The following is a 21684-nucleotide window of genomic DNA, read 5'->3' as shown; positions in this document are numbered from 1 at the left end:
ATTGATTTTAAGGCATATAAGCTCAGTTATTTCAGACTAACATAGCCCATTATCAGCTAACTGGTCCAGAGATCTAATCCAGCTACTCAAACAACAATAAATCAGTATCCTTAAACTGAAGTTAAATTTTAGGAATCACAGCTGTTTTTGTGATAATGTAGAAAGTCATGTACCTGCAGCGGTGGTGCTGGCAGTGCTGGTGGTGCTGGAGGCGGAGCTGGTGGTGGTTCCCTTCTTGGTGCCCGTCACAAACTCAATCTGAAAGACAGCCATTGCCATCACTGCAGACACAACTGCGAGAGTCGCTGTCGCCACTGCAGACACTCAGCTATGTCTCATCTGTAAAACCCGCTGTCTTCACTACAGAAACTCAGCTGTCACATCTGTAGGACTCACTGTCATCACTGTAGGCACTCAGGTGTAACATCTGTAAGATTCACTGTCATCACTACAGACACTCAGCTGTGTCATACGTACATCTGTAAAATTCCCTGTTGTCACTACAGACACTCAGTTGCTTTATGTGTACATCTGTAGGTCCCACTGCCAAATGATTTTCCCCCACAGTCAGACATACTGCAGCCAGTGGACATTTATTGCAGCCAGTGGCTGACAGACTGGGCAGAAGCCGAGAGGCCTTGCAGTCAACTGCCCTTTTCTGAGTGTGGTGCAACAGAACATCCAAGAGGTGAATTTTACACTCTGCAAACAATTATCTTTTGTATCCCTTGGATCAGTTAAACTGCTTCTCTTTGTGAGGACACACCCATGGTTTGAAGTCTGTTCACTTTTATTAACCCGAAGATGTAAGCTTTAATCACATATCAACTGGAATGTTCTCTGGTGTTTAAACGCCCTCTTATACAGCTCTGTGAGCAAACTGATGACTCAGCATGTCATTAATAGGGGAATTGTTGAAACCTGCTGCTGCAGGGTTTATCATTTAATTTGGATGACATCTTATTGATATTAAACAGTTACTAGGAACCTGCTGAAACCTGTGCCTTTCCCTCAGACAACAAAATAAAGCCTGATACACTGGTGTCAATATAGAAAGTCTTAATATGTCTAAATGTGGTGCTAAAAGTCCCATCATTCCAGTGCATTTCAAAGCAGATTAATGGATACACGTCCTCTGATGCCCCATCACGTTTAATACCAGAGTAAAACAGATGACTTTACGGACTTCATGAACAAAGCAGTTGTCCCCTCACGGCTGTTTCGCAGAGGAAGTTTCAAAACTGGCCTGAAACCCCAAGTCAATACTCCGCTGCATGGAGCGTGCAGCCTGAGCTACCCACATAACACCTCCAGCCTTTGCTTTCACCTGCACTTTCTTACTCTGTATTTGCGATTGGTTCCTGCTAAGCCAGTTCAAAAGCACTATCTTTCAGGAAAGAAAAGCATAAGTGGAACTGAATAATTAGTTATCCTGCCTAGCTTGATCTAATTCTCTTTAATCACGGAAGCACAACATTTAAGGGAAACATTTAAAAAACTGCTAATGTGTAAATGTGCTGCACAGCAAGCCCAGAAGGATGGGATCTTGTGCTTGCTCTCTAGTCGACCTGTCATTTGACACATGAATAGTGATTTACAGGAAGGCTAGCAGTGATAGCAGATGCGATGGGATTCTTACAGACAACACAAGCTTTCAGGTGCTTGGCCAGGTCCTGAAGATTGCTGCTGTGCAGAAAGCTGAGCACACCCTGACCAGACCAAGGCCTGTGGTTGCCAGTCTGGGCTGCGCTTGGCTGTTCACACTGATACTTGGGAGTTCCCAGTCACAGTCTGGTAATGACATGGCTCAGGTGAACGCAGCCCTGTGCTTTCTTAAGATTCCAGATTACAGTTATCGAACAGAAAATGAAGGGGCATATTTCTCACCCATTCTAGTCTGTCCAAGACCTGCACTAAACACCAGTCACCTCCCGCAGACACCCTCTGTCTCTTAAACGAATTAACCGGAATACCTTACCCTTCACTGAATTAAGACATTAATGAAAATTAAGTATAGTTTAATAACAAAAATTAATGGATAAACACTTGATTTTAAGCAGTGGGGTAGCTTAAGGTGAAGTGGTGTTTTGCTTTTAATTAAAGACATTTGGGCTGAGTTTGACTGGCTGCTCTGATTGGCCCTTTTTCGCCATGGACATCCAATGGACTGACATGTACGCTGTGTCCTGCGTCCTGTCTTATGAACTATGCTTCTACCTGAATGGCAGAAACTCTCACCAGGATAAGAGACTTTCCGTTACTTTTCAGTCCACCTTTCAAAATGAAAACTCATTAAATATGAGGCTGCCGTTTTCAACCTACCACACTCTGAGCTGCTATTAATTATCACGTGAATAGCTGCTATATTGCTCACAGATCACAGTTATGTCCAGCAGAAGACTAATGTTCTCTGTTCTGATACACGTTCGCTTTAATCAGTTTTGTTTTTTGCATATGCAAGCTGTTAAAGCACGCAAAACTGTTCAATGCTCTGTTTTTTACAGAAAACAAACTGGTCCATGCAAATATCCCATGCATATACAAATTACAATTAACTCCTCTTCAAGCTTTGCCTTTAAAAACCATGATCCCAATTCCAGCTATCTAGCTGAACAGGAGATACTGCTGTGTAACTGGTAATGGGGTGTGATAAATACGGGCCTGTACATACCAGTCTTTGAGCAACAACTACTTCCTTGGCAATAAAGAGGGCATTACTTGATTCATACAAGATTCACCTAATGGGCCAAGGAAATGAGTTTTGTTTTTATCTGGGCTGATGTGACCAGCAGGAGAGAAAACCGCAGTTTAGTGCTTCGCTGCAACAGTCTTATTCACAAAGGCAGGCTTCAGATCAAGAGCATTCTGAGGCGATTAGTCATCGTCGGTCCCACTGCTCCAATTATGACACATAACGGACACTTGAATTTGCTAAAGGCTTGGCAGTGTCGTGAGAAGCTCCAGGGAGATATTCATGGGTTGGGCTTCAGGGCACTGCACTGGCCACTCCAAGAGGAGAGTGGGCCTCAGAACAATCGGTCAGTCTACAGTCTCAGGAGGCGTGAGTCACGACACAAATACCAGCTTTACACTAAATTCCAAAGATAAAGGGGATAAGAGGCCACACTAGCACATTTCCAGGTTGAAGAAACTTAGCACGGCAACATATACAAATAACAAAATGCTATTATTACTAAACCAGTTGAATTTGGTGAATATTGAAGATCATTACCTATTTGTTTTTTTAAAATTCTAGGATAAGCTGTGAGATTCTCTAAATGATTTAATGGATAAAAGGCAAAATATGAACTTTTTAAATTTAATTTAGAGTTTAATGATACATGCTAGCTTCAGTATTCGTTTCTACTTAAAGAAAAAGGTTCTTGTAATCCAAATATTTCTCCTCAATATATTCAGATATTAATAATTAATAATAATTGCTTACACTTATATAGCACTTTTCTGGACACTCCACCCAAAGCTTTTTACAGGTAATGGAGACTCCCCTCTACCACCACCAATGTGCAGCATCCACCTGGATGATGTGACGGCAGCCATAGTGCGCCAGAACGCTCACCACACATCAGCTATCAGTGGGGAGGAGAACAGAGTAATGAAACCAATTCATAGATGGGAATTATTAGGAAGCCAAGATTGGTAAAGGCCAATAGGAAATTTGGCCAGGACGCCAGGATTATACCCCTACTCTTTTCAAGAAACACCCTGGGATTTTTAATGACCACAGAGAATCAGGACCTCGGTTTTATGTCTCATCCGAAGGACGGCACCTTTTTTACAGTATAGTGTCCCCGTCACTATACTGGGGCATTAGGACCCACATAGACTGCAGGGTGAGTGCCCCCTGCTGGCCCCACTAACACCTCTTCCAGCAGCAACCTTAGTTTTTCCCAGCAGGTCTCCCATCCAGGTACCCAGGCTCACACCTGCTGAGCTTCAGTTGGCTGCCAGTTGTGAGTTGCAGGGTGATATGGCTGCTGGCGAGAGATCATGTCATTGAACAAGATGGCTGATTTTGCTGTGCATACAACAGAAAACATTCTGGTCCAAAAAATGCTCACAAGGGACAGAGGCGGTGGGAAGGAGAGACACCCACCTTTGTGCGCTCCTTCTTGGCCTTTTCCAGCTTGTCCATCTCAACCTTCTGGGCTTTAGCTGCAGGTAAGAGAGACAGAGCATCAACAAGACTGTAACACCTTCAAATAAAATTAAGGAGCTTTAAAAAAGAATAAGGATTAATGAAATGTTATAATCAATAATCAAAAGATTAATGAAACGTCTCGCAATAGTGTCCCAAAACACTAACAAGATAAACAAGCTGCAAGGATTGTGATGAAAGTATAAGAATGAAATTCGCCTGGAACAACACTCAGACATACCCAGGTACTAAGTTGTTATGCATTAGGTATAATCAGACACAAAACTAATTTAAACTCGAATGGTACTGTAAAAAAATACCTGAAAGCCAGGGAGAAGGGAATTGCTCTATTAATAGATAACTGGTCTGAAAAGATCTGAATTTACCACTACAATAACAAGAAATAGGACAGGTTACACTGTACCTAAAGCCTCATAGTAAGAGTCCTCTGACCAACCATGGGGGTCAAACATGTCCTGTGTGAGAAAAGAAACCATTACAGGAAAAGCCAAAGAAAAGCACTTTTGTAAAACTGTACTCGTGTGAATGTTTCAGACTGACCACAAACCAAACCACAAACCAGTGACATAAAACTCATTTTAAGACGGTAATACAGTAAGGACAAAAAAAACTTGAGTTCTACCGGCTCACAAAATAAACCACCTCCCACTTGACTTTTTACAGAGGATTAGCTTTATAACAAACCTACACTTGAGAAGAATAAAAAATTGCAGATACCATGGGGCTGCACATGATTGAATGTTGGTCTCATTGCAGAGTCATGTGTGGTACAACTGATTTCAACAGAATATCACAGATCTGATAAGACATTTAACGACAGTCTCCAGATGAACATCTACAGACACAGCATTGCTCACCGTGAAACCTTATCAGTCAGTTCAATAGGTCATAATTTTAACATAATATAGTAACTCAGCTTGAGGGTTATGCCTCCAAACAAAAGGAGACTATCTGGCCCCCCTATCTCATTTAGTTTTGGGTAGCTAACTGATCTAAGGATCTCATCCAGTTAATTATTGAATGTCATAATAGTATCAGCTTCAATGGCTGAGTGTGAGTGTCTACAGACACTGTACATGCACATACACACAGATTAAGAGAGAAGACAGAATTGTGGTCACCATCATTTAAAAATGGATTTACAGACGCTGATGTGTGCATGTATTACTATTACTGTGGTGATAAAACCTGAGAGAATGTCCCCTCAAAGTCAGCTAATCCTGACAGAGAAACAAAGTGGGGATTTCTTCACAATGTAAATTATTATTTTTTAGAAACCACACACCATTAAATAGCGCAAGAACTATTTGTATCAAGTCCATCACCCTGTGTGGGAGCTTGGTTTCAGTGGAGTGTAGAACAGTAAACTGATTGATAATCAATAGGAAGCCCCCATAAAGTCAGGAATACGTGCATATGTAATTTGTGTTTGAAATTAGACCCAAGACAAAACATCATATTTCTATGGGTGAACAACCCATTTCCACATTTTTCTGTGATAAATGTAACAAGATCCTCTGTCCGGGGATTTAAAATAATTAGATGAGCAATCCAACACTCATTTTAATCAAACACATGACTGGAGATTAGAAGGATTAAACATTATTCACTTGCGAATGAAACAGCTCCAAATTCTAAGCACACCACACAACCTCAAATGACCAAACTTTTTCTTCATTGCTTCACAAGTGGCAGGAGTCGCCAAAATAAAAAAAAAAAATTATGTGACTGCGATTTGAAAGGGCTAACATTGAGACAGCATAACCTCCACATGCCTCACCTTAGGGTAGTTTGTGCCCAGTTCATCAATGCCACAGTACTGGATCAACTTCTCATAAATACTGAAAATACAAAGCAGAAACCAGGCCCTTGACCATGAGGAAAGATGCACATCAGATGTTGCTAACATGAGTATTTAAGTATATACTGCAATACACAATGGCTGTCTTGGTCGTGTAATTAAGGTGCATTCAGCACTTTGAGCTATTTCTGCTCTTATAAGTCTCTGACAACTGTTTGTATTGAATCAGAATTAGATTTTTCCTTTACCGGAGAGACTTTAAAAAGCAGTTTTGTCAAAAACATGACAGCAAGATGATGTGAACTGACAACCTATTGTTTGGAAACCTCCTCATGTGTTCTGGGTGGGGACCTGAGTGACACCGACATGATGGAATGTAAACCTGAAGAACTGCTGCTGGATGTTTCCCTGAATTATGAGCCCTTTGGTAGCAAAAATCAACAGAGAGGGCAATATAGGTATCTTCAGGCCAAATATCCTGTTTCTGATTAAGTGCAAAACTTCTTTTCAGATGAAAACGGATCAAGTAATACACAGTGTATGCAGTGCTTGTATCAGTGGGCAGCAGTCTCACATGATGTGGTTTCTAGGGCATGCTGGGAAATGGGCTGGCAGAGATGGTAATTAGCAGGTACCTGGGGTTCCGGAACTCCTTCTTATTCTGGATGTGGCTGTTGGTGTCGAAGTCGCCATGAAGCTTCCGCTCATACAGCTTCTGGATCTTCTCCTGGAAGATAAGGAACAGTTATAAGCCCACCAACTGAAGGGAGAAAATCTACAATCCACGCTTGGTCCAATATCTACAGCAAACATCTCTTCATAAAAAGAAACAATCACATAATGCCAAAATCATAAATCCAGATCTTTGCTCCCCCATTTCTGTTTATCTGCACCAGCCGAACCTTGAGTCGTGAAGTACAATTTTATAGACTTATTCTCACAGTTCTCGTGTTCACATCTCAGGAACTGTATTTTATGTAGGGTCAGTTCTGAGACTCCCTGGCTCTGCAGACCATCACTTTAATTCCGCTGCGAGTTCAATTTTCTCACTTCTTCCAATTCAGAGTTGCTGGAAAGCCGGAGCCTATAATGGCCAGCAATGATCGCAAGGAGGGATACACCCTGAACATGACACAAGTCCATCACAAGGGAAACTGACCCTGGTGTGAGTGTGCATGTGTCTATTTTCCTTGAAGCCAATTAACCTACCAGTATGTTTTCTTGATTGTGGGAGGAAATGGGAGTACCCAGAGAAAACCCCTGCAGACACAGGGAGAACATACAAACTCCACGCAGACAGCACCCCAGTTCCGGAATTAAATCCAGGGCCCAAGTGCTGCAAGGCGGCAATACTTACCACTGCAGGAAACTCACTCATAACCAATTCAAATTTTTAAATGATCAGAAAGTCTTGAGACATTTCTAAAAAAAGTATAATCTCTATTTTTCTATTCCATTCCCAGACAAACTGGTATCACCAATTGTAAAGGCTTCATGTAGACCTAAAGACACGTTATGAGGCTGATGACAGGCTGCTCTGACACCCACCCAGTGAGCCATTCATTCGTTTTGATAGACTACTCTGCAGACATTTACAGAGATTGGAGGACTGGCAGCTCCTTCACGGAGGTCATGACAAGCCTCACAAGCTATGCTGCCTTGTTCCTATTTCTTGTTAGAGGAACAGCGTTGTACTAAAAAACATTTGTACAATAAGTTGTTTAGTAGGCATTCCTATCCAAACTGGGCAAGACAATAAGAGAAATAAATTAACTACATATCAACACCTATGACTGAACAGTCACTTTAAGTAGGATTTTGGTTTGAAGTTATATCTATAGGACAGTCAGTGGCTTTTTCTCTTGACTGATAGGTCTACTGGCATCCTGAGCATAAACATATAAAGCCATAAAGCTTAAGCTTGAATTATTTTCTTGCTCTGTTTCCTGGACTAATGCCTCATCATTTAAATTTGTTCCCCTAACAAAATGAGACATCATCTCTCTAAAGCATGTATTTTGGACTATTCACACCCTTGTAATAGGGATTTGTTTCAGGACAATCAGCTTTTTTGGTTTCTTACAGACATGATCCCCCAACACAGATGCCAGATTGCTAGGTACCTTCTAGTTTTCAGCAGTTTCAAGGTTAGTGTTTGCACTAGGCTGACCCCAAACATGGTACTGCATTCTGGGAAGGGTGCTGTGAAAGAGGCTATTGTGCTTCCACTGATTTTAATACCTGAGGGCAATATTTGACAGCCAAGCTCAAGAGATCTCTAGGTATACGCAATACTCTCCTCTTTAAGAAATATGAAATACTATCTTCAAAAGCTAGCTTTAAAAACAGCATTTTTGACTTCTGGGCACTCAGGAACACTCAAATTTAAATGTTACCAACTTTTAAATAGTTTATATTTCCAAATATAAGAATAGAAAGCTTCCTTCCCTTGTTAAAGGGGAATTGCTGTTCTAATTTCTCAGACTGGTTAGTAAATCTTGGTAACAAAATAAATTAATTGATGGTATAGAAAAATGTTCCAATTTCAAATTAAGCACAAAATCATGAACTTTTGTGCAATCCCCTGGTGTTGCCACGGGCGAGCGTTTGTGCGAATTATGAAGTGATGCAGTACCTTCCTGCTCACTAACGACTGTAATGACTAATGTGATACAGTGTACGGGCAAATAAGTACAGGTTGTTCAGCAGACATTTCATGCAGAAATGTTCCAATGTGATCTGCCTGCAGAGTTAACAAATAAGTAGTATTTGTCGGCAAAACAGTCTCAAAGACGAAAACGTGCACAAGTCTAAACTACATTTCTTAAACTTGAACACGGATACTGAGACAAGATTCGGTCTTATGCCTCCAGACCACAGGAAAAGGGTTCTTACCTTTACCATCTTGCATTAGGCTGAGCAACAGAGGACATGAAAATAAAATCTTTATTGAATTTAAAGGCACCTATACTAGATGGACTGATTATATGATCTTTAAAAAGAGCAAAATGAATGGGGTTAACTGGGTTTACAGCCATGTGTACCCACTTTGATAAGGAATGCTCTCCATCTTATTCTTAAAGGAAACTCTACAACAGTTGAACTGAAAGGTCCAGAATTGTCATACAGTACACACATAACGCACATTTAAAGCAGTGATCAGCATCACTTAAAACTGAAACCCTTTGCAGGCACCTGTGAAGCTCAATTGGCACAAGCTTCTCGTTCAAAGCAAGGTGAACCAGCACACCAGAGCAGTGGCTTTAACTTCAGCTAGGTTATTACCACACAACTGTGATCTGAACTGGCCATGCTTGACTCACATTTGGCCAGAATCATTGGCCAGGCGCCTGCATGTTTGCATTGCTATAAGAAGGAACTCCTTCTTGTCCAGTCTGCCCCCTGATACCTCAGCCCTCGCATGAGTGTGAATCACAGTGTAGCTTCAGACAATGGGCCATGTGCCCATGTGTCAGAACAAAGGATGCAGCACCGCAAATAAATGGAGATGCCAAACAGCAGCGGAAAGAGAATAATAGCAATTGCCGATTCTTAATTTAATCAAAACAAACAAACGTCTTCCTTTAAGATCTGACTTCAGCTATGGAAAGATCTCTCTCGGGGTGGAAGGGGAAGTCAGAGGCGCACATAGATCAGAAGAAGAATCACTCAAGAATATATATGGAGCAATAGAAACAAAAACATCAGGGAACTGAAAAAACAGGAAATTTCAATTGCTGCACACTTCTCTGCTAGAAGGGTAACCATGACAATTTGGAGTTGCTAGTTCTGTACTGCAAAACTCCGAAAACAATTCCTATACCCGCCCTTCCTTTCTGTATGGGTGTTCCTGTTCATCTTTGACAGGATATTAGTCATAAAGATTGGAGTGCTACGCCAAGTCATAACACTGAGGTGTTCTCCTATACTGCTCTCGCAGAAGCTCCCTAGGTAGACTGCTGCTTGAAATAATTCATCAACCGTCATCTGCCCAGAATGATACAGTCATTTGATTGGCAGTTTAATTAGGTAACAGGTTATTACATTAAGGGTGACACACTGATTTGAACAAGTAAACAGTTTTTATATTAGGTAGAATATAAGTGAAGAATTGTATCCAAGGAAAAAAAATGATACGAGTTGATGCACATTAATTAGTACATTAGCAATCTTTTAAGATAGAAACATACAGAACTTTTAAATATTACTAGCAATTTAAATTTGTGATTTTTGTTTCTTGAAGCACTTTATAATGATGAAATGTTCTGTGAGGAACTGGTTTCTAGAATTAAAACAACTTGAGTAATGTTAGTTGTTCTCTGACCATTAACAAATATATTTTCTTTGAAGCTGTGGACCTGAGAATAGTTATTTGAGTTTAATATATTATCATAGCATTATCAAAGGAATCAAGTTCAAGATACACTATTGAGAGTATCCTGACTGGTTGCATCGATGCCTAGTATGGGAACTGCTCCGCCCGGGATCGCAAAGTACTGCAGAGTGTGGTGAAGTCAGCGCAGCTCATTACCAGCTGTGAGCTACCAAACATCCAGGATATCTACTCAGCCAGATGTCTTAAAAAGGCCAGGTCTATTCTCAAGGACCTCAGTCTCTCCTACCTTCCAGTAAACGGTATCGAAGCATTCAGCCAAAGACTAACAGATTTCAGAACAGCCTCTACCTCCAGGCAATAAGACTGCTAAATAGCCAAGCTGCAGTTACTTCAGCAAATCACCCATAATGGCTACATGGACATACAGTTTTCATTGTATTCCGCATACTGCACTACTTGGACATAATGTATTGCATACACCCTGGACACATACTGTAGCAGCTCTATATTGAGCTCTGTCTGAGATTCTTTTATTCATTATGTAACCTTATTTTGTCAATTTTATTTTGTGAGTTTTACACCCCCCAGTGAGCTCGCAGAAAAGACAAGTCATTGCCAGCAACTACTGCTGCACGCTGTATTGTTTTGCATTTGATAAAACTTTGATTGATTGATTCAAACAGAATTGAGTTCTGCAGAGATTAGGGGAGAAAATAGAGCTATGACAAATGGCACAGTAATGGCATGTATTTAGTGCCAGATCAAGATCACTAGTCTTTACAGACTTCTACAAACACATTAATAATACCCCAACAGAGAGGTGGCTGCTCAAAAGATAAGAACAGCAGCTTATATATATTTAACAATGCTTAAAAAAACTGATTTTATTGTCTTTATGCACCTACCAAATACAAACTGATAAAAAAAGTAATTAAAACATAAAACCGTAACTGGTGAAACACAGGTAGCTGCAATAATTATCTTCAAACTTAGTGTACAGGCACTGCACCAGTGCAATTAAAAAAGACCTACAACTAGAGTTTGGATAAAATTCTGTTAAAAGGCAGGTAAGAAACAAAATCTATCCTGCAGAACGTAACATTTGATGTCACCAGGTTTGTAAATACCCATCCCAAATCAGCGCCTTTAATGAAACATTTATGATCTTCAGCACAACCACCTCAGTAGGATAACATGAAGTGACTGACTTTACCAAACTGAATAGCAAACAGATCAAAGATTGCCTAATCCTGATAGCATTCCTGGTTTCTAGAACAAAGTATGCCTGTAAATCTCACTTCGGCACCACCAGCCAGATGCAGATTATTGCTTCTTGCTTATCTGTGCTGTGTTAGTTTAAAGCTCAGTGCAGTCTGAATTTCTCACACTTAAGATCATGACTGTATCCTGAGGAATCTGCTAGTCTGGCCTGGGTACATCTGCAGCGGAACACATATCGCACGCCAAGTGTACTGATCTCAAGGATTCATGCAGATGTCGGCACACTCCTCTGTCTTCTCAATGCAAAACAAAGATTAGAAAACGTATAATGTAGAAAAAACAGTGTAGTTCAGTGTTATTATTACCTCTACAAAGATTACATTTCTTTTTTAAACAGAGTATGTAAAAGTGCTTCTAACACCTTTGTCCTTTACAGTAATAAACTGTGTACAATGTCTAAACTTTTTTAGAAATTTAAAAAACCATGGCCCAAAACTAGCATTATGTAATTTGTTAATGCGATAGTGAAGTATTACAATTATTTATTTTTTCCTAGAATTTGCAGAAATTTTACAGTAAAATTTTACCTGATAATTACTAATATTTTTGTAAAAACAGTAACAGATTAATTTGCACCTTGAAGATTGCTATTGCTACAGTTGTGGCAATAATTTTACAGTGCTACCACATTATTAAATAAAACATTTAAAACGGACGTTTTACATCCTAAGACTGAATTCAAATATTTGGCACAACATCACTTTCCATTAATTAAAAACTATAGCTGTACACAAAAAACAAATCTAGGTGATAAATTCTGGTATGTATTAGTCTTTTGCTTTCTGAAAACAGGAAGATATGTAATTTTCTGATGACTATGCATAATCAAAGTATATTTCATAAGCTTTAATAATGCGCAAAACAGGATACAGTTGTTTATTTAATGAATCAGAAATGAATCAACTGTTGAACAAAAAAAAAATCAATATTAAGATCAGAACTGTTCTGTTGGACTTTGCACTTCAGTACTTCTGTAGCTCTGAGTCACGTTAAAACTTGTAAATTACAGACCACACAACATTAAGCATTCACGTACTTTCAAAAAGCAAACTAAGGAAACATACTTGCCTACAAGCAGTTTCCTACAAAAACAATCTGATTATAGCTTTCTTGATATAGACTTGTTGAAACTGAATGAAACTTAGGGGCTATGAAACATAACCTCAGAAAGGAATATTCATCAACCGCTGTTAAGATCTTTTTTGCATACTTGTACACATTTACACTTCCTGCTTTTTCCAAGCATTCTATGATTCTGTCCATTACCCCAAATTCATGAAACCTGTGTAGTACCATTAATATAGATAATTTAACATTATAAAGAAAACTTACAAACCACCCTGCTGATATTTCAAAATATCATACAGGACGGTGTGAAACGGAGTGTGTACATCAAACTTGTCTTCCATTCTATGATTAATATTCACCTATAATGTTTCACTTTTTATCTATGCATTAAGAATCAGTTATGACATTTCAATAAATATTTGAAAATGTCTAAAGTTATCACTGACAATAAAAGAAGCAGGAAGCTTTAAAATTATGTGACAGTGGTTTAGAAAATGTTTTGCACCGCTGTGTGGGAGATATCATTTTTAGTTTTGTGCCAAAACAGTATATAAGTCTTCAAATAATAGTCCTTACTGCTGGTATTATAAAAAGTATGAAACAATTTAGCAATCATGCAGGAATGTTATGGGAGTGTAGGCTTATAAGTTAATTTATTCAACAAACAAAACCCATTTAAAACATTTAAGATTTTCACAGCATTGAAATCACTTGACTCAAAAGGATACTTGGGCATACAATAACACAAATCAGATAAAACACATTCAGAATCTAAATTTTACATAGTTAACTGGTACAATAATAGTTCCGGTGTAGCTTCTATACCTCATTTTAAAGGAAGAAAACCTGATTTCTCAATGGGAAATTCTCAACAAGCAGACTGTGCCAGATAAGCACAGCCTTGAACAGAATTCTCCAGATTGCTCTGCCGGGTGCACAGAAGACTCCAAGATCAGAGACTTTCTTTGTACCCTACACTGGTTCTAGGAGGAGTTGAGATCTTGATAGGTACCATGTCATAAAACAATCAGAGACCTCCAATCAGCACTGCCCCTCTGATTGCGGGCCTTGTTGCCAGTGAGGTGTTAAAAATCAATTGGCTGGAAGGTGGAGTCAGAGGAGTCTGCCAGCACTTTCTCTTTCTCCCCCACGTGTGGTCAACAGGGTTACCAGCCATGAGCCGAGATACGGGAAATAGAAAATAAGCGATTTCAAATTCGGTAGGTGCAGAAACAATTGGCAATGGGTGCTCCGTACTGACCTGCAGGTGGCTCGAGCACCGCCCTGGAGGCTCAGGGGGGATCCGGATTTCGTCGGGGGACATGTTACGCACCCGCTCCGAGAACTGAGCTGCAAAACGGAACCAAAACAACAACAAAAAATTAGGATCATTGTGATGATGTCCGTAATCTGGCGAGAAGCTTTTTTGGCTAAACCGAAGTCCTCAGCTGATAAAAGGATGCTGGAGAAAAAAATAAATCTTCTAATGAGTGATCACAACTCATGGTACTGGTATATTAAAATCAAGTATGAATAAATTAGTGTAAAATTAATGTAAAATTGGCAAATGTCTTTAACATGGTTCATGAAAAAGCTTCATGAATACATCATTTCTACAATGCAGTACATGCAGTAAGTGGCTTGCAGTCAGTCTTTTGGGTTAATGTAGTTTCTGACCTTCGGGTTACTTAGGAGTTGGAAGTTATAAACGGAGCTTGAAGTATTTTCCTTATTTTCTTCTATGATTTACACAATTGGTAAACCATCATGGTTTGCAAAGCCCTGATCCTTTTTTGTTTTATGGATTTTTGTAGTCACTGCCTACAGACGGTAATTTTGTGTCAATAATTACGGCAATTAAGGGAGTGAAAGTCTGAATTAGGTTAACACAAGTGGACATTCTGGAAATGTGCCGATACCAAGTGATTTATTTCTTAATGTACGTCAGTAAATGCCAAAATATTTCTCCGCAGGGTGATCTAAGCAGAAGCTGATAGAATGTTAATGAATTAATACGGATTAAAGGTGCTTTTACAACAGTAGGAAAAGAGACAGACACGTTGTGAAAGGTCTCGGAAGAGAAGGGGAATGAAGCCCTTGAAGGTCTGGGAGTGAGTTGGGGGGTCCTGTGCTCTACTCAGTGGTGTGTAATGAGGAAAGCCTCTCTTTCTTTGCCTGCCTGGAGGTGCTGTTGCGTGCAGGACTGTGAAACAGAATCCACTTCGCCAGAGGAGGGCACAGAGAGGGAGAGACAGACAGGCGGAGTCAGTTTAGGAAGTTAGACTGGGAATGAAACCACTCCTCTGTATTATTCTTCTCTTTTCATCAACATGACAATGAGTGTATTACATTTAATAACTGTAATAAAGTAGCTAATGCAACACTTCAAACTGGCTGTTTAATTATCATTTATGTTGTGCGGATAAAAGCCGTCAATATGAACATTCATTCATGATACATGATCGGCCTGATTTCTGCTCAACCACACTAATCTGTATTACAACAATCAAAGGTGCAGAAATGGTAAAGACACAAATACACTGTTGATACTTCTACATGTATTGTATATTGTAACTTCTGAAGCTAAAACGTTTGCACGACAGATTTTAAAAAAACCCAGGGGAGACCGAGTTAATACAAGGCGTCATCTCGACAACGTCAAAGTGTTTTTAACCTAGAAAACAGATTTACAGGTGTGCAGGTTGGAAATGTTGAAACTAGGGAGCTACGTGCTCATCAAAGCTTCACTGTAGATGCTTTCTAAACATCCGGAGGACCATGCAAGTTTTGAAGTGGTTGACATACAACGAATAGCTTCAACATCAGACACCTCCACCTACATTTATAATTGGATTCATCTACAGTCACTAGCATAAACTTCAAGCTGAATATGAAATTCAATATAACAGGGATCTGAGGGCTGGGTGAGTTACAGAAGGAAAATTCTGCCACTGCCGAGGACCCAGTGTGTTTTGGTGTGAAGGAGTTATCCACTGTCTAGTGAGGACACTGAGTATGCTCAGAGCCCACGAAGCAACCAGGATAAAATCCTATCAGCGACAAATCGGTGACCTTTAGGGGACTCCCGAGAGGTGCTACGAGTAAAGATGTTCCCTCCAAGTGCAGGCTAGGCTCACTGGTTGCAGCTCGGTCAGGTCACTAGCCGAACAGTGAGGGGAAACCCTGAAGTGCAGAAGCACAATTGGCAGAATGCTGCCTGGGTAGGGTAGGCACTGTTTAGCAAGGTCCAGCTGCTGAAACGGCAACTGTGACCTCCAGAGAGCCTGCTGGCTTGCAGTGTCATGTGTGCTGGACATACTGCTCCTGCAATCTGCACTAACTCTCCTGGAAGGCACCGTAGTGTTTGCAAAGTGTAAAACAAATGGGAGTGTCAATGGAATGTGTCGGGTAATCCACATCTTCCCCGTGTAGCCACATGAGTCATTACTGGAGAGTAGAGCCCCAGGTGACAATTTCAAATTGGATGGGTATACAACAAACACATTTTTAAAAAGTGACTTTAAAATACGGACGCCAGGGTTGCCCGGGAGGTGGTTAGCATTGCTGCCTTGCAGTACTGGAGCACTGGGTTCAATTGCTGGAGTGCTGTTTGAACCCTATGTTCTCCCCACGAACGTGAACAGGTAGTTAGAAAATGCATGAACAAAAACACATAACTTTAGCATTACAATGGAAGGTGAAAGCCAAATAATAAGGATCACAATAAAGTAGAATCTCTCTGTAAGCACTGGAGAGGAAGGTGGCCAGACGGAGAGAGAAAGGCCTTGGGATAGAGGTGAGTGAATTCAAACTGTTTCTAAAAGTGCAATTAGGCTACAGTTCTGACACAGGTCAGGAAATGAAGTGAATACATCTATCAATAAAGACAGAACTGTAGCCTAATTGCACTTCTTTAGAAGGAGGTGTGTAGCAGCCAGTTCTGAGACACAAAAGCAGATGCTGAAGCGGTAATGAAAATTTGGGATTTGGAATTTCTCCTGAACAAGGTACAACATCGGGAGCTAGCTGAGCAAAGCAGAGTGGAGCTCCTGCCTGAGGAATCTGCTGTGCAAACGTGTTTCAACTGATCTGCCCCGCACTGAATCTGAGCTGCCAGGGAGTGTTGGGACTTGTCTCTGGAGCAAGATCTTTGTGACTAGAGGCCTCGCATTTTTGCGTGTCATTATATCTCTCAAGAAGGCTTTTGTACGGTTTGCACAGAACTGACTTCATCAGTCCCAATCTTTTTATCCAGACGCCACAAGACGGGGATCTGGCAGATATCCCCGGGGCATCTGGGTACGCAGAACGAGTGAATGTGCGTTCGTTGATCCAACTGTTAGGAATCACCCCCTCTCTCCCAGCCTAATGGTGAGAAGCATAACATAACTGTGTACTACAGCATGGAGCAGACTTAAGACTTACTGAATTCCTTGTGAATTAAAAGGTCAGTGGCTACTCAATGCTCAAAAAGACAAAAAGTAAACTAAAAGCCCATTTCAATCAGGTATCTTATTCCAGTATCCTATTTCTTAAGTTGCCTTTACAAAACAGTGTTCTTAATCTCAGTTTTAAAGACTTAGAAATGTGCAAGTGTATCTTCAGATTGATAAACATTGACTTTGCTCTTCTGAGCTATCAGAATTCCAGGGCTTTTACTATTCAGCAGTGACGTAATAGCAGTGACACTCTCTTCCACCAAGAATGGACCATGTACAGCTGTGATAAAGCTCATGTGCAACTAACACTGACTGCCCCTTCAGAAGGATGGCTCAGGATAAAACATCTAGATGCGTGGCAGACACCCCATGTATTTAAAAAACGCACACATCTAAGTACATAATGCACCAAGGTGCCTTATCAAGAAAGTCCCACTGAGCCTGATGGTTTTGACTGCAGCTTCCAATTGACAGATACACATCTACTACTAAAAACTGGTGTTTTTGTTCTTTAAACGTTTTTCACAGTTGCATAGGACTAATAAGAAGGGAAGCAATTCAGTATTTCAATCTCTGAAGCAGAGTAACCAGTAATAATACATGTTTTATAATGAAAATGCATTTTAAATAACTAGTTTATCATGAGGTACTGGAGACTCAGATAAGGGCAAAGCTACCAACACAAGAGTTAGGGTGTGGTGGTGAGGTAAGGTGAACAGATTAGATATGGAAACAAGGATGTTCTGTGTGAACAGCTTCCTCTCGCGCTGCGGTCATCGTGACTTGGTAGACATCACAGGCCGCTACACTGGTTGGCTTGTTTTCCCGAAAGAGACGGACGCAGCTTGTACGCATCTGCTGTCCCTGCGCCAGTGACGCTCCAGTCCAGACAGGACTGCTGTTCCCTCAGGCTCTCAAAGGAGCTTCCTCAGCTGCGCAGGTAAACATTGCATTAACATCCTGTGGGCCCCTCCCTGCAACGTGACTGATGTGTTCACAGGACCGCGCCGGGCCTCACCTTGCCTGACTCAGAGCCCTGCAGCTATGCTTCATCGTACTCTGTGATGAGCACAGCCCTGCTCACGCTAGATCTCTGAAATGTGCCCTAAAACCGCAACAGCACTCAACGCTGCTGTGCAAGAGAAATGCAGCCCAAGGGGCCAGGAAACTGCTCCTCTCTTGAACAGGCAAGTCAGACACCACTTTTTCAGAGAAAAATGTTCCACATCAGAAGTTACAAAAAGGCTAAAACTTCTGGTTGGGTTTTTCAAGTAAAGCGTATCTTAGTGGAATAAAGAAGCAGGTGTCCTCATGTCTTCAGAAGGGTTCAGCATTTATAAATTAAAGGAATGTGTACTGGGTTTCTTAAATATGTGATAATGTTTCTTTATTAGCCCTATACAATTTCTTGCATTAGGAATTCGTCTTTTCGTATACCCCAGCTTTTCTCCATGAGACACAGACACACAGAGAAGCTTGGGGTCAGAGCGCAGGGTCAGCCATTATACGGCGCCCCTGGAGCAGTTGGGGTTAAGGGCCTCGCTCAGGGGCCCAACGGAGTAGGATTCCTCTGCCGGCCACAGGATACGAACCGGCAACCTTCCAGCCACAGGCGCAGATCCTTAGCCACAGAGCCACCGGTCCGCCCCATAAAGCACCTTCCTTCGAGCCAGATTCGAACCAGTGACCTAAAGATTCCCAACTGTTCTTACTACAGTCCTCCACTCTACCAACTGAGCTATCGAAGGGTTATTGTATTCCCAGGAGTGTTGCTATAGTGTCTACAGCAACACACTGCTGTGTAACCTCATACATCTCTTAAAAATATAAGCTGTATACTGTATGTAACGTAAATGAACAATTTATCCAAAGCCTAAATAAGTGTTTTCTAATGTTGCAACAACTTTCATGCTAATTCAACTTAGATTGGGTTGTATTAGAACAACCAAGAAACAACAGAAGAAACCAGACCTGGCCATTTAATTTTAAATTCATACTAATCAGAAATATCAATATCAAGGTCAACCACGCTAATATGAAGTGTTGTAATAAATATCCATCACATTTACCAAGCAATTTTATCTATTCATTGACATTCACATCATTATCTCTTCAAAAAAAACCAATCAATTTCAGGTGCTGTTTTGTTCACTTACATCATAAACCTTAAAGCTTAAGCTTGTATTCACCTGGGCACCTCTTACACATAACGTCATGGACCACTAACACAGGCTAAAGCAATGTTTTCTCAACTCCCTTTCCTGTTGACAGCAGCAAATACATGTTACTACATACCTAGAGTTTTCATTTCCTTCATAATTAATATTTTTATTGTAAATTAGTTCCCAACACAGCCCTTAAAAACATATGCTTAATTTGAGAATTACGTAGTCGCATTCGGCAGGAGTCCTGAATCAGCCTTAAAGTATGCATTATTAGTAGTTTATTCTAAAAAGCTACACATTTCTCACATATATTAAACACCAGGCAGCCACCTGGTCATGAGGAGGTGGGAAATTGTATTTAAAAAAGGTGAATTAGCAAGGCATTGAGGGGCAAAACAACCTCATGAATTAGTAAGAGTAAGGACTGCAGTCTCCATACCATCCCATGCCTTTCCCAAACAATAAATCATCTGGGATTTAGCATGAGTCAGTGACAGGACCAGCCTAGGGTGTTGTGGTCTGGGCAGGGCCCTGCTTTCTTGGTGCCCCAAACAATGATCCCATACATGGTGGACCACAAGACTGACTGCAGGCACCAATTACACCCCAGCAAAAAAAACGCTGCACTCAGCATAGTCTTTGTCTAGCCGAACAAAGCACATCTTCAGGCTTTTGCTTAAGACCTTTGCAAAGGAATTCCAATTTTTTTTCTTCAAAAAGCTGTTCAGCATCTAAAACATTCCAGTTTCTGGTATGTGTTCACAACACTGATGTAATGCTGAAGTAAACAGACAGCACCCAATAAAAAAATTTTTTCGTTGTGATTTGAAGTGATCCAATTGTGCGGGCCATTACAAACAACATATCGCTGGAAGGATAAGTAGCGTAATATAACCTTATCCAAAGTGCAGCCCAATTCTCCTGCTTTCTCTCTCTTGATTATCAGGTTTGATACCGAGAGTAGGCTTTTCAACAAGGCACCTCACTGTATGAGAGATGCTGTGCAGAATTTAGAAAAAACAATGCTGCAAGGGTGTCTGGAAGAACATCATACTTCCACATTGTTAGGATCTCTACTGTGATGTTGCAGGCATGGCTCCTCCATCTTTTCCTGCCCTGGTTAATTATCTAAACATTCATATTTATTGGACTTAATACTGGTTAGTAAGATAACTCATAAGGATCAGGATGTTTTTATGTTTTTGGTTTTCACTATTTCACTCCATGTACCAGGGTACAGATAATGTTATCTAGGGCAAAGTCAAAGGATAAAGATAGAAATCTTCACCCGGGACGCCTGCTTGACTGTACTGCTCCTCTCTCTACTCCTCTTCACCCGAGACGCCTTTTTGACTGTACTGCTTTGTATCTCAAACTGCTGAGGAGACTAGGGGAGGCTGCATTTGTATTTCTTCTCCTTCTCTCATATGTAAGACCCAGCAGCCTTATCCTGCTTTAACTAAAAAAGCAGGTAGAGGCAGCAAGTGTGCAATTGTTCAAGTACAATCTACAAAACAGAATTAAATGTTAGAATGCATCTGAAACGCATTGCTCTTTGGAGTGCCAATGACCCTTTTAAAAAAAATAATAGGCAATAGGTGTCTGTGTCTGTGCTCTTTCAGCATGCTGGAGAGATGCCAGCCTCAAGCTGATCCATGATCTCTGCCAAGAAAAGGGGAGTGCCAGACCCCACCTGGTACAGGTAAGCTCCACTGCCCACATGCACATGTGGAGGCAAGAGGAGGAGGTTCTCGACAACAGTCTAATAATTCATGGCACCTCTGGCTTGGATTGTTCACCTTCACTCACTGTAAAAATTCCCTGGATCAGGTTACATGTAAGACGCAATATTGAACCAAGAACCAAGACCAAAATCGCCTAAATCTTCACAGTGCTTAACTGATGTCTGTCTCACTTGTAAAGCAACATTGTAATGCAGTAAGCAGCATGATCTTCTGAAGGAAAACCACCCACTGGGCAATATGCCAACAGGGAAAATCTGATCCAGTATACATGGGAAGTACCTGGCAGCTAGGATTTCTCTGGCAAGCAGGGCCTGACACAGAAGGCTGTTTTAAGCCAAACACACTCAGTAGCACAACAGGCAACTCGGCAAAATGTACGGAGAAAAATGGTTGATTTAAAATAAAGAGAGCGCTTCTTTACACAAAGAGTGGAGGGAGTCTGAAACATTATCCAGCCATATTGGTGAAGGTTGCACCCTCGCTGCTTTTAAGAAAATTAAGTGAATGACATCCACCTTCTAGAAACCTAGTGCAATGGGCCAACTGGACTTGGGTCATTTAGAACACAATTATTGTTCTATAAGGCAGTTAATACAAGTCTGACTTTACTCCCTGACCAGAAGTATGGTGGCACGTGTTTTTTGATGAGCGTGAGTTTAACACAGATGTCTC

The 21684-nt window shown here is 40.8% G+C and overlaps 1 protein-coding gene and 1 non-coding gene across 5 annotated transcripts in view; both read right to left on the bottom strand.

The window, feature by feature from the left end:
* sap30bp (SAP30 binding protein) overlaps positions 1-21684 on the bottom strand; it is a 37914-nt gene that overhangs the window by 2154 nt on the left and 14076 nt on the right. For 2 of the 4 annotated variants that reach the window (XM_069194482.1, XM_069194481.1), the window contains 7 exons: positions 13925-14013; positions 6614-6705; positions 5958-6018; positions 4581-4632; positions 4115-4173; positions 3945-3995; positions 174-258 (listed from right to left, as the gene is read on the bottom strand). In XM_069194482.1, coding sequence (XP_069050583.1) covers positions 174-258; positions 3945-3995; positions 4115-4173; positions 4581-4632; positions 5958-6018; positions 6614-6705; positions 13925-14013 — 489 coding nt within the window. The remainder of the gene's footprint in view (positions 1-173; positions 259-3944; positions 3996-4114; positions 4174-4580; positions 4633-5957; positions 6019-6613; positions 6706-13924; positions 14014-21684) is intronic. The other 2 variants (XM_015356745.2, XM_015356747.2) reach the window with 2 other exon arrangements.
* trnay-gua (transfer RNA tyrosine (anticodon GUA)) lies at positions 18763-18850 on the bottom strand. The gene is given in 2 exon segments: positions 18763-18798; positions 18814-18850. It is a non-coding gene; the product is annotated as a tRNA-Tyr (tRNA).

The sequence above is a fragment of the Lepisosteus oculatus genome, chromosome 9, assembly GCF_040954835.1.
Source record: "Lepisosteus oculatus isolate fLepOcu1 chromosome 9, fLepOcu1.hap2, whole genome shotgun sequence".
In the NCBI taxonomy this organism is placed as follows: domain Eukaryota; kingdom Metazoa; phylum Chordata; class Actinopteri; order Semionotiformes; family Lepisosteidae; genus Lepisosteus; species Lepisosteus oculatus.
The sequence above is the reverse complement of the archived record's forward strand: the minus strand, read 5'-3'. Positions and strand labels throughout refer to the sequence as shown.